The 11,876-nt window shown below is 48.0% G+C and overlaps 2 protein-coding genes across 7 annotated transcripts; both read right to left on the bottom strand.

The window, feature by feature from the left end:
• Window positions 1-1,891: 1,891 nt before the first annotated feature.
• Window positions 1,892-5,257, bottom strand: LOC109747138 (uncharacterized). The gene is made up of 3 exons (XM_040400403.3): window positions 3,629-5,257; window positions 3,199-3,428; window positions 1,892-2,440 (listed from the first exon to the last, which is right to left on the bottom strand). Exons 1-3 carry the CDS (start codon window positions 5,109-5,111, stop codon window positions 1,907-1,909), a joined length of 2,247 nt encoding a protein of 748 aa, XP_040256337.2. The 5' UTR covers window positions 5,112-5,257; the 3' UTR covers window positions 1,892-1,906.
• Window positions 5,258-5,483: 226 nt separating this feature from the next.
• Window positions 5,484-10,113, bottom strand: LOC109747108 (uncharacterized). Of its 6 annotated transcripts, none has more exons than XM_073508629.1 (7): window positions 9,032-10,111; window positions 8,329-8,395; window positions 8,060-8,169; window positions 7,196-7,278; window positions 6,565-6,640; window positions 6,382-6,497; window positions 5,484-5,907 (listed from the first exon to the last, which is right to left on the bottom strand). In XM_073508629.1, the coding sequence occupies exons 1-2, from the start codon at window positions 9,929-9,931 to the stop codon at window positions 8,375-8,377; spliced, it is 921 nt and encodes a 306-aa protein (XP_073364730.1). In that variant the 5' UTR covers window positions 9,932-10,111; the 3' UTR covers window positions 5,484-5,907; window positions 6,382-6,497; window positions 6,565-6,640; window positions 7,196-7,278; window positions 8,060-8,169; window positions 8,329-8,374. The 6 variants fall into 6 exon arrangements, with proteins under 6 accessions (XP_073364730.1, XP_040255040.1, XP_073364729.1 ...); XM_040399106.2 differs by having other exon boundaries at window positions 5,484-5,913; XM_073508628.1 differs by having other exon boundaries at window positions 7,196-7,288.
• Window positions 10,114-11,876: the final 1,763 nt, after the last annotated feature.

An 11,876-nucleotide genomic window follows, 5' to 3' on the forward strand; every position in this document is an offset into this window, starting at 1 on the left:
CCATTGTGGTGACAATGGACTTGTGAAGATGTGTGGAAGAGTGGCTCACCCATAATGGAGCATGGGGGAGCAATCAACTAGTCTTCATCGAGCCAACGCAACCAAGAAAGGTGGTCCAACTTGAGGGAGTCAAGATCGTCATCATCTAGCTCAAGTGGACCATGTGCAAGGCAAAGGTTTGCTCTTGATAGGTTTTCTATTTTACCGGTCTCATGATGGTAGTTGGGAGACCGGGTTATAGGATCGATTGCCGTTCTATCAAGGGGGGCTCTCGATGAGTAGCTTGATCGTATCGTTCATAGAGAGCTCAAACCATTGCATCCTTGCATCATTTTTTGGGGTTCTTGTTTGGTTCTTCTCTTTGTGAGTTTTGGAGCTTATGGTCATCTTGATGACAAGCTCGAGTTCATCGAAAACGGAGTTCACTCGCATCTTCTATGATGTTTTCGATGTTGGAGGTTATGCCGGTTCTTCACGGTTGGAGGTTTCACTCCTCTATGATGTTTTGATGCTACTCGTCTTCCTCTATCCAACAAGCTTGTGTTTGCTCAATTCGGAGCTCATATGCAGAAGTTATGGCAGTTTTGGTTTCCTAGCGGTAGTACCGCGGGCCGGAGCGGTAGTACCGCTGGTAGCCCCCAGCCGTAGCACCGCTGCGGTCTCGTGCTAGTACCGCCTCGATTCGAGGGGTCTTTTTTCGTGTCGGGTTTTACGGTACCGGCCACGGCAGTGGGGGCCGTTGTACCGCTCGTATGCGGTAGTACCGCCCTGCCACCGCGGTAGTACCGCTCTGGGCCCAGCGGCAGTACCGCGAGGGGGAGCGGTAGTACCGCTTATGGGGGCAAGCGGTAGTACCGCTCTCTGCGGGGCTGAAGTGGGGGTAACGGTTGGATTGTTCCCCCCACTATATAAGGGGGTCTTCTTCCCCATTCTACCTTATCTTTTGAGCTCGTGTTCTTCCCCCATTGTTGACCTTCTTCGAGCTTGCTAACTCTCAATCCCTCCATGGATTCTTGCTAGTTTTTGAGGGAAAAGAGAGAGGAGATCTAGATCCACATTTTCACCAATCACTTTCTCCTCTATGTGAGGGGAACCCATTGGATCTAAATCTTGGAGTTCTTGGTGTTCTCCTTCTTGTTCTTCCTCTCATTTTCCTCCCTAGCATTAGTTGCTTCGGTGGGATTTGAGAGAGAAGGACTTGGGCACTCCGTGTGCCCTTGCCATTGCATTTGGTGCATCGGTTTGAGTTCTCCACGGTGATACGTGGAAGTTAAAAGTTGAGAAGCTTATTACTCTTGGGTGCTTGGTGCCCTTGAGCTTGTTCCTCTTGGGTGCTTGGGCGCCCTACGGTTGGTGGTGTTCGGAGCTCAATCATTGTGGTGTAAAGCTCCGGGCAAGCGTCGGGGTCTCCAATTAGGTTGTGGAGATCGCCCCGAGCAATTTGACGGGTTCCGGTGACCGCCCCCAAGGGTTGCCAAAGTGTACGGGTTCGGTGACCGCCCCCAAGGGTTGCCATTTGTACGGGTTCGGTGACCGCCCTCAAGGGTCCCTTAGTGGAATCACGGCATCTTGCATTGTGCGAGGGCGTGAGGAGATTACGGTGGCCCTAGTGGCTTCTTGGGGAGCATTGTGCCTCCACACCGCTTCAAACGGAGATTAGCATCCGCAAGGGTGTGAACTTCGGGATACATCATCGTCTCTGCGTGTCTCGGTTATCTCTTACCCGAACCCTTTACTTATGCACTTTACTTTGTGATAGCCATATTGTTTCTTGTCGTATATCTTGCTATCACTTAGTTGTTTATCTTGCTTAGCATAAGTTGTTGGTGCACATAGGTGAGCCTAGTTGTTGTAGGTTTTGTGCTTGTCAAATTAACCGCTAGGTTTATTCCGCATTTGTTCAAGCCTAAACCGTAATTATTTTAAAGCGCCTATTCACCCCCCCTCTAGGCGACATCCACGATCTTTCACCGGACTTTGAGTATGCTCCTGTGATGACTCGGAGTGTGCCCTGCAATCCCACTGCCACAACATTTCTTGACAAAGAAAGATACCCATCTGATGCTGCACGCATCTTTTTAGCACGACAGTCAAGCAAGACGACTTCTGCGGCGCATCCCTCCGTTGCATCAGCAGGAGAAAACAAGCAAGAAACGTTACATCCATACTTAAAAGGCCACTCCCCTTCAACCACACGAACACCTACTATTGTGGCCTGGATTGCTGGAGCAACTCGCCCGAGTCTTATCTTCGCTGTACAATAGGAGTTGCGGATCTGCATGGTGTCACACCGCTTGATAGAGCGGTAACTTTGGTTGGCAGTGAACGATGCTGTATGTTCAAACTGTGCTCCATACTTCAATTTCAGGTCAATTTGAAACAAAACAGGTTCGCCAGCCACAATTGCACGAGACGGGCCAATCAAGTGCAAGAAAGGGTCCTGCAAGCATCATATTCATCAACGTCAGTCACACACATCAGGCAAAATAACAGTTCAGTTTAACTAGACATAGTCTAACCATGGCCATAATTCGGAAAGAATCTCAAAGAAATAGTTCCCAAACAGATCCTACTAATCTCTACCACTATAATACACCCGTTTGAATTTGGATTTACAACCGGCACGTACTGCTTTCACACCCAAAGAAACAGCAGGTCAATATCCACAGTCGATTTGACAACCTTTGGGTATCTCTACCCTCCGTCAATCACACGGCCACCCAATCAGGCGGCCAATGTCGGCCGGATTCGCTCAGCCTTTGCCCATGTGTATGCTGCATTGCTTGTGTGATATACAGAAATAAACATAACAGGTGCATGTGCCCTGCCATCATCCAGAGACAGCCTCAGCATGTGGGAGACTACTTTAATTATGGGCTTTTTTTGTTGCTGATTTGCTCTACGCTCGCTAAATATGGCAGAAAAATTTCAACATACATACGGCCTGGCCTGCATAACTTGCCTAAAGCTGATACCGACTAGTTTGAACCTTAAAAGAATCTGGTTAAACAAAACAATCCCAAGGTATGCAGGTAACCAATCAACTCAGGTTAAACTACAAACATGATGCAACCATTATAACTTAATCCTTTGTCACACATCAAATGCTCTTCATATAATACTTTTGGGGAACTTGAAGGACCAAAAACATACTTTTATCTTATAACAATTAGACGAGAAGATAGACATTGTACAGACCTCTTTCTTAATTCTTTGGCAGTTTGCACTTGACCGGCGGAAGAGAATGTTAAGGTTGTGGTCAAAATCGTCCCGTGCAGCGACCACGCCGTAGACATCAAGTGGCCAACTCAGATTCCGGTTAAGATTAACGAGCCTGACTGAATAGATCTGCAAGGCAGGGCCTGCCACGGACGAGAATGGGAAGATTCCAGGCGTGCAAGCCGTGAATTGCATAGGACTCAATGTCGCTGCAGCACAAAATCAAGAGATTGAGGACTGTTAGAAATTGAGCTACTGCTAAAGTTGGCAGATTGAAATCTATGCATATATAAGAAGAGCTGTATTTTGCGGTGACATAGAAGAAGGGCATTGCATTTCATTGACCGAGGCACAATTAATTAGAGAGAGGGAAAACTAAGATAGCTATATAGCAGTATTTTTGGCTTACTTATGTCGTCAAAGGCACCATGTTTTCTCGTCGAGCATCCCCACGTAGCATCCCAGCCTGCACGGTCCAAATGATCTCCATGACCCTTGGCAGCAGCAGATTTGTGCCTTTTGATAAGCTCCGAGATGCCCACAAGTGCATTGGATATGAGACGCAGCTTCTCAATCTTGTCCGAAGATATGGGGATTCTGAATTTTTGTTGAATGGACGCGAAAGAGTTGAAGCGATAGAGCAACTGCTGCGTCTCGACGAGCAGGAAATCCATTACATCCTGAGTCTCACAACCGAGGTAAGGCAAATTCACCTTCTTCTTGAGTAGAGTGTCATCGAGGGACAGGTTAGACATGATGATGTGCTCTTGATCAGCCTTGTTTCCATTTCCAGCCAACCCATTGCCCCGGGACATGACCTCTGTCCTCAGGAACGAGATCTCCCTCCTAAGCACCTCAAGGTGGCTAGAAAGAGCAACAACCAAGCCATTGGCCCTCAGACCCATCTCCTTGCCACCAGTGTCTCTCTCCGTCCCCTTGCTGAGTCCCCACTCCATACTTATGAGGGGAGAATCTCTGCTCATCTCATTGCCGGAATCGGAATAGGGATCCCTCTCAATCTCCATCCCTGACTGCCTCATGATCGTGAGGAGTGCTTGCTCCTTGGTCCAGAGTATCTCCTGCTGAGTCAAGAGTATCCTTTGCGTCGCCGGGTCCTTGGTGGACTGGCACCTCTTGTTGAGTTGGGACCGAACCTTCCTGAGTCTTTGGTGCTCCTTGCTGAGTTTGCCCTCCATCTCCTGCTCTTTGCCGGACTCGATCTCGGTCCCCTTGCTGGAATTCCTCTCCATCTCCTTCCTGAGTCTCCACTCCATCCTTATGAGGGATGGGTGCACCCCCGAACTGCCCATCTCATCGCCGGAACCGGAATCGGAATCGATATTGGTATCGGAACCGGAAGCCCTCTGAACGTCCATCCCGGACTCGCTCATCATGGTGAGGAGTGTGTCCTCCTCCCTCCAGAGTATATCCAGCTGATCCAAGAATATCCTCTGCGTCGCCGGGTCCGTGGAGGATTCACAAGTCTTGGTGAGTTGGTCCCGAAGCTTCCTGATACTCTCCTGCTCTTTCCTGAGCTCCCCATCCATCTCCGTCCGCTTGCTGATTCCCAATTGGGGCTCCATACCTACGAGGGACCCTGAAGCTCTGCCCATCTCATCGCCAGAATCGGAATCGGGATACCTATGAATCTCCTTCTGGGACTTGCCCATCATCCTGAGGATATTTCGCTCCTCCGACAAGAAATGCTGCTGGGTATGCAAGAGTGCCCTATGCCTGGCCGGGTACTTGCCTTTCTTGAGCAGCCTCGTGACATCGTGCCGAGCCTTCATGAGAATCTCGAGTTTCTTCTCATACTCCGTCCCCTTGCTGGACTCCATCTCCGTCCCCTTGCTGGACTCCATCTCCGTCTCCTTCCTGAGTTCCCCCTCCATCTCTCTCCGCCTCCGGCCGTGGATCCCAGCCCCCTCCTCTCTCCGCCTCCGGCCGTGGATCCCAGCTGGTTTGGGTTCTGGTTGGGGTGGGGGGTGTTGAGAAGAGAAGAGAAGAGAAGAGATGGCTTCGCCGCCGCCACTCGCCTGGTCTCACGCTCACTACTAGTGCTCTAGTGTCCTAGGGTTTCAACTTTCGAGCACCCCCCGGGACCGGGTCGGGCCGGGGGGGTCTCACGCTCAGCACCGGCCCACTGGATTTTGCCCAACACAATCAAGCGGAAGGATTCCACAAACACACGGTCATCATTTTTCACATTTAAGCCAAGAATTTCTGAGCATGCCAATCAATCAATCACACGTATCAAGACAGGGTTTTCTTTTTTTCAACAAGTGCAAAAGTGTTGCTGATAATAAACTTCAAAATTTACATTAGCCTGATATATGAAACACAGCTGCAACAAGCATATCTTTCCTCAATTCCGAAATGCACCTCTCCTATATACACTACTCCTCAAAGAAGCAGGACCTTGCCGCGTGGCATCACCTGTGTGGATACAAAACAAGGAAAACCTAGGACGAGTAGCACTCTCCACAACATCACATTAATTCTACAGCAACCCAAACGACAAGCTCGGATATATACTGCAATAAATAATACAAGACACCGACAAAGCTCCACCCATCAGTATTCCCGCCCGGAGCCCTCCCTCCACAAGATCAAATACAGCCTTCCGTCCATCTCCAGCGCATACGAGATTTCGTTGCCGTCCTAACCATCATCAAATTAGCCCCCTCCCTGTCCCTGGGCAGAGACAACAAGATTAATCAATGTGACAACATTCCTCAATCTCTAAAAATTACCGATAGGAAAATGACCTGCACAGGAACACTTTGCACTGCATTTTATAGCAAAATCACTGACAGCTCCATGCAGCTAAACCTCCAGAAACCCAAACAGTTCTGTCTCTCTCAGTGCACAGGCAAGTCAAACAAACTAGCCGCTGCTACAGATTTTTCACTTAGCAAATCACTTTTCTTTTCTTTGCATCAATCATACAATGCTTTTACATCAATTCCGAACAAACTACTCCCTCCGTCCCATAATGTAGTGTAGTGTCAAAAAACGTCCTATATTATGGGACGGAGGGAGTAGTTCAGTTCTACTCTCCCTCCATTCCATATTACTCGTCGCTGATATGGAACGGAGGGAGTACATAATTTGCAACAGAAACCCAATAGACGAGTCAAAGTGAATTGCTTTCACACATACCAGCAGCATAAATTCATAACACTCCCTTCCGGTAGCTTCATTCTCAGCAATGGTAACGTATGCCAGAAAGTGTCCAAGATGCATACCTGTCTCTTCGGATATTTACATCCCATTCACTGCATTACAAGGAAATGCTAATGGTTAATGTCTTACCAGCCAAAGCCAACCAAGAATAAGTGTTACCTCACTGAGCAGCTTGTCGTAGGTGGCCTGGTCGAACATCATTACGTTGTTCACATTCTCCTTTTGCTTGCCCTTGCTGCAACCCACCCACAACCAACAGGGGTGTTAAAAATCCATCACGCTCTAGTATCTTTCTACCACGGTAACCAAACTCATGACACGCAAGAACATGGCTCCCAAGTCCAAGGGACATACATGAATAAAGAACAAAAACCATGCTTCTAAACAGGAGCAACCCCACCTCATTTGGATTACGCTTACAAATACTTTATCCACAATCATGCTTGGTTCCAAGTACGTATTCATCTCGAGGTCAGCAGCAACAGAGTCATATATATACTCGATGCATCATCACCACAAACCAAGCAAGCTACCTTTACTAAAGTGTGTTGCAACCATGCTGCTGCTGCTGCTATAAGCTGACCCCAATAAGACACAAACTAAAAATATCAGAGGACAAATTTCTACAGCATCAAGAACCACCAACTAGCATGCCACCAAACAGCCAGCATGACACATCTCCTTCCTGGAGCTAAGCTGGAGCAATGCAACCGACGGAAAATCTAATCGCCAGCAAGGACCTCGCCACAAGCACAAACATGGAGCAGGGGAGGTGGGGAAGGAGCTATACCTTGGTCAGCCTTCTCACGCGGACCAGGAGCAGATCCGGCATGCCGCCAAACGCGCTCCGCTGCTCCTGTCCAGCACCTGCGGCTGCGTAAAACTGTTGGATAGTTAATTCATCACATCAGCCATGCTAAGCTACTTCTGAATGAACAACACATAATACACAGATTGTATACTAAGGACGAAAAGTGGCTGCATCGTAATACCAAAGCTACCAAGAGACCCGAGGAAATGCTGGCCTAAGATAATCTAGACAGAAGTGGTTAACTAAAAACAACATGCAAAACAGAATGTTGCATAAACTTGGTGATGAACCGCAGCATCAATAATGATTGCAACATGCAGGATTTTAAACAATTTCAAGCTGAAAGAGAAGCCATATTGGCAATGGAAATAAATACAAAATCTATGAATGTTTGAGTGACCTCCAAAATGTACCAAGTTTTGTTGGTTACGAAGAAGAAAAATGATAGGCTGGCTAGCTGATAAAAGTTCCAATATAAACACAACACTTGGTTCCAGAAATGATTGGCGTATGATATCACGGGTTCTCTATATACCTGAACCACCAATTCAACTAAAGATCAAGCTCAAAGAGTTGGAGCTCAAACAGAACATTCAGTTTCATCATTAACATAAGATTAAGATAACAAAATCCCTTCAAGTAGAAAGGACATTGCACACAAATACCGAAGCAAAACGGAACCAAATAGAGAGGAGACAGGCGATTAGTCTCAGACAACGTTGAACACTTGAAATTGTTGTGATCACACAAGTAAAACAACCAATCAAATGTGATTCAATTGAGGTCAGAATAACCAGCAAATCAATCGATTTGCGCGAGAAAACAGAAACTGGCTATCATTACCCAAACGCCTGCTGGTGCCGCTGCGGCGCTGCCCGCTGTAGGCCTCACAGATAGCTCTCTGCCCCCTCTTTACCATTGAGCATCTTCCCTTGCGTTTGTTGTTCCAAGACCTTGGGCGAAATAGATAGCACAGAATTAATCAGCAATATCAATGAACAATAGAGAGTAAAACAGACCATGTAAATGAATGATCTTTCAAGAGTTTATTTAGGTAGCTATGGTAAGGTGTTGACCACATGAAGAAAGGAAGTGTTGGATGGGCAACCAACCATGAACAGCAGCAACTCGAGCAAGGCCTTGTCCCTCCCCACCAGATCAGATCTTCTCCTTCGCCCCCTGCACCAGGACCACTTATGAATGTATATAGTTCATTCGGAGAAGAAGTATCAGCCACTCACAACAAAACAAAGCAGCAGGGTGCCCATCATCACTGACAGTTGTGAAGAATGAAGTAACAGGATCAGGTATTTATTTATTCAGAGTTTAGAGTTGAGCTATTTAGTCTTCTATACATAGTACAAGAAACGTTTATCAAGCAGAGAAGAAGATATCTAGCAGATAAGTAAGCAAATTAAGCTAATAATCTAGTAAAGGGAAGGACATGATCAACATATCAGAAATTAAAGTAAACCATGTATGACGTAACACACGCTAGCATGTTTACATACTGTGGGCATTCAATAAAACAAGTGCATAACTCACTGCTTATGACTCCTTTTTTTATTTTCCATACAATCCAAAATGACAAGCATGATAATTTAACAAGAGTAGCAACAGCATCAAGTTCAACAAAAATGCACACACACACACACATAAAGAAGTTGCACATGCAGAACATTACAGCTCATCATAAAACCTAAACACGTTTATCACAGAGATGGATGGTTTCCTACAGCCTCAGAGTTGGATCTGCCACCTCATCAACCATTAAGCTAGAATCATTAGCACCCAACCGAGGTAAGGCAAATTCACCTTCTTCTTGAGTAGAGTGTCATCGAGGGACAGGTTAGACATGATGATGTGCTCTTGATCAGCCTTGTTTCCATTTCCAGCCAACCCATTGCCCCGGGACGTGACCTCTGTCCTCAGGAACGAGATCTCCCTCCTAAGCACCTCAAGGTGGCTAGAAAGAGCAACAACCAAGTCGTCATGACCCATCTGACCCATCTCCTTGCCACTGGCATCTCTCTCCGTCCCCTTGCTGAGTCCCCACTCCATGCTTATGAGGGGCGAATCTCTGCCCATCTCATTGCCGGAATCGGAATCGGGATCCCTCTCAATCTCCATCCCCGACTGCCTCATCACCGTGAGGAGTGCTTGCTCCTTGGTCCAGAGTATCTCCTGCCGAGTCAAGAGTATCCTTTGCGTCGCCGGGTCCTTGGTGGAGTCGCACCTCTTGTTGAGTTGGTACCGAACCTTCCTGAGTCTCTCGTGCTCCTTGCTGAGTTTCCCCTCCATTTCCTGCTCTTTGCCGGACTCCATCTCGGTCCCCTTGCTGGAATCCCTCTCCGTCTCCTTCCTCAGTCTCCACTCCATCCTTATGAGGTATGGGTGCACCCCCGAACTGCCCATCTCATTGCCAGAATCGGAATCGGAATCGGTATCGGAACCGGGAGCCCTCTGAATCTCCATCCCGGACTTACTCATCTTCGTGCGGAGTGCGTACTCCTCCCTCCAGAGTATATCCAGCTGATCCAAGAATATCCTTTGCGTCGCCGGGTCCGTGGAGGATTCACAACTCTTGATGAGTTGGTCCCGAAGCTTCCTGATCCTCTCCTGCTCTTTCCTGAGCTCCCCTTCCATCTCCGTCCCCTGGCCGGCCTCCATCTTCCCGGACTTGATCTCCGTCTTCTTCCTGAGTCCCCCCTCCATCTCTTGTCAGAATTCCACTCCGCCGCCTCCGGCTGTGGATCCCTGGTTGGGGGCTGGGGTGTTGAGAAGAGAAGGCTTCACTGCCGCCGCCGCCGCTCGCTCGCCTGATCTCACGCTCAGTGGTAATTTAGGGGGTTTCGTACGGTCTCACGCTCAGCCAGGCACCGGACCACTGGATCGCTTTTTATATATACATCCAATAACGGAGAACGACTATGAATCGGTCGAGAAATATGTTGGTTTTCTTATACTAAGTAACTAGCGTCCGTTCTGTTTTTAAGGAAATAATATATACCAAACGACTTCGATCCGAACCAACGCTTCTTGGTTCTTTTTTCCCTGATTTCCTGCTCTCCACGCTCTTGTCCCGATTTTTTTTTCAAAATCACTAATTAAGGAATACTCCTTTCAAAAATCACTCCCAGCTCTTCCGGTTGCGGCAAGTGGCGCATTGCATGCGGGCCACTTGTGGTAACTCGGGAGTTTCCCGACATTGATCCGAACCAGCGCTTCTTGCATTTTTTCCGGATTTCCTTCTCTCCATGCTTGTCACGATTTTTGTTTTCAAAATCACTAATTAAGAGCAACTCCAACCGGACGACCCATTTCATCCGCCCACATCCATTTGGGTCGCTGCAGAAAAAACGCTGGCCCAACGCCACGATCATTTCCCAAAAACTATCAGCTTCGCGTCCGCGGGGACCCATTTCTAGCCCAAAATTGCACTTCAAATGCGTCGGCGCGGATGCGAGGTGGACACGCTGCGCGTCCCCTTGGTGTCTGTCGCGGTCCCACTTGGTGGCCACCCAACTACCGCCCGCGGTCAAATTTATGAGGACCACCGACACCAGCTCCTTTTTTAATCCACATGTGCCGGGGAGGGGGGCGGCTTCATCCACTTCCGTCTACATCTGGCCCCCACCACCCCCTTCGTGCTTCCTCGCCGGCGACAACCCAAACCCTAGCCATGGGGTTCTTCGGCAGTAGCTCCAGCAGGGGCAAGGGGAAGTTCACCCCCGACGCCTCATCCTCCCGTACTCTTCCTATCCTCTCCTCCTCCTCCAATGCCGGCGCCTGCCCACTCAGGTTGGCAGCGTCTGCACATCCCGGTGCACCAAGCGCGGTGGCACTGGGACTTCAGGCAACCGTTCCCGTACCCGGACGTCACGTTGCCGCAGCACTAGCACCTCGATCCGCAGCAGATTCCAGTGCCAGCGGTGCCTGATGACCCACAAGTATAGGGGATATATCGTAGTCCTTTCGATAAGTAAGAGTGTCGAACCCAACGAGGAGCAGAAGGAAATGACAAGCAGTTTTCAGTAAGGTATTCTCTGCAAGCCCTGAAATTATCGGTAACAGATAGTTTTGTGATGAGGTAATTTGTAATAGGTAACAAGGAACAAAAGTAAACAAGATGCAGCAAGGTGGCCCAATCTTTTTTATAGCAAAGGACAAGCCTGGACAAATTCTTATATAAAGTAAAATGCTCCCGAGGACACATGGGAATTATCGTCAAGCTAGTTTTCATCATGTTCATATGATTCGCGTTCGTTACTTTGATAATTTGATACGTGGACCGGTGCTCGGGTGATGCCCTTACTTGGGCAAGCATCCCACTTATGATTAACCCCTCTCGCAAGCATCCGCAACTACGAAAGAAGAATTAAGGTAAACCTAACCATAGCATGAAACATATGGATCCAAATCAGCCCTTACGAAGCGACGCATAAACTAGGGTTTAAGCTTCTGTCACTCTAGCAACCCATCATCTACTTATTACTTCTCAATGCCTTTTCCTAGGCCCAAATAATGATGAAGTGTCAGGTAGTCGACGTTCACATGACACCACTAGAGGAAAGACAATATACATCTCATCAAAATATCGAACGAATACCAAATTCACATCTTTACCTAATATTAAAGGACGGAGGATTTCATAGTTCTC

The sequence above is a fragment of the Aegilops tauschii genome, chromosome 2 (assembly GCF_002575655.3).
Source record: "Aegilops tauschii subsp. strangulata cultivar AL8/78 chromosome 2, Aet v6.0, whole genome shotgun sequence".
Classification (NCBI taxonomy): Eukaryota; Viridiplantae; Streptophyta; class Magnoliopsida; order Poales; family Poaceae; genus Aegilops; species Aegilops tauschii.

Bases quoted from the DNA above. Each gene is read 5' to 3' on its own strand.
- LOC109747138 (XM_040400403.3), bottom strand. From the start codon at position 5,111: ATGGAGGGGGAACTCAGGAAGGAGACGGAGATGGAGTCCAGCAAGGGG. The intron at 3,429-3,628 runs GTAAGCCAAAAA...TTTGTGCTGCAG, and splicing joins TGGTGCCTTTGACGACATAA to CGACATTGAGTCCTATGCAA. The intron at 2,441-3,198 runs GTCTGTACAATG...TGATGCTTGCAG, and splicing joins GCCAAAGAATTAAGAAAGAG to GACCCTTTCTTGCACTTGAT.
- LOC109747108 (XM_073508627.1), bottom strand. From the start codon at position 9,931: ATGGAGGGGGGACTCAGGAAGAAGACGGAGATCAAGTCCGGGAAGATG.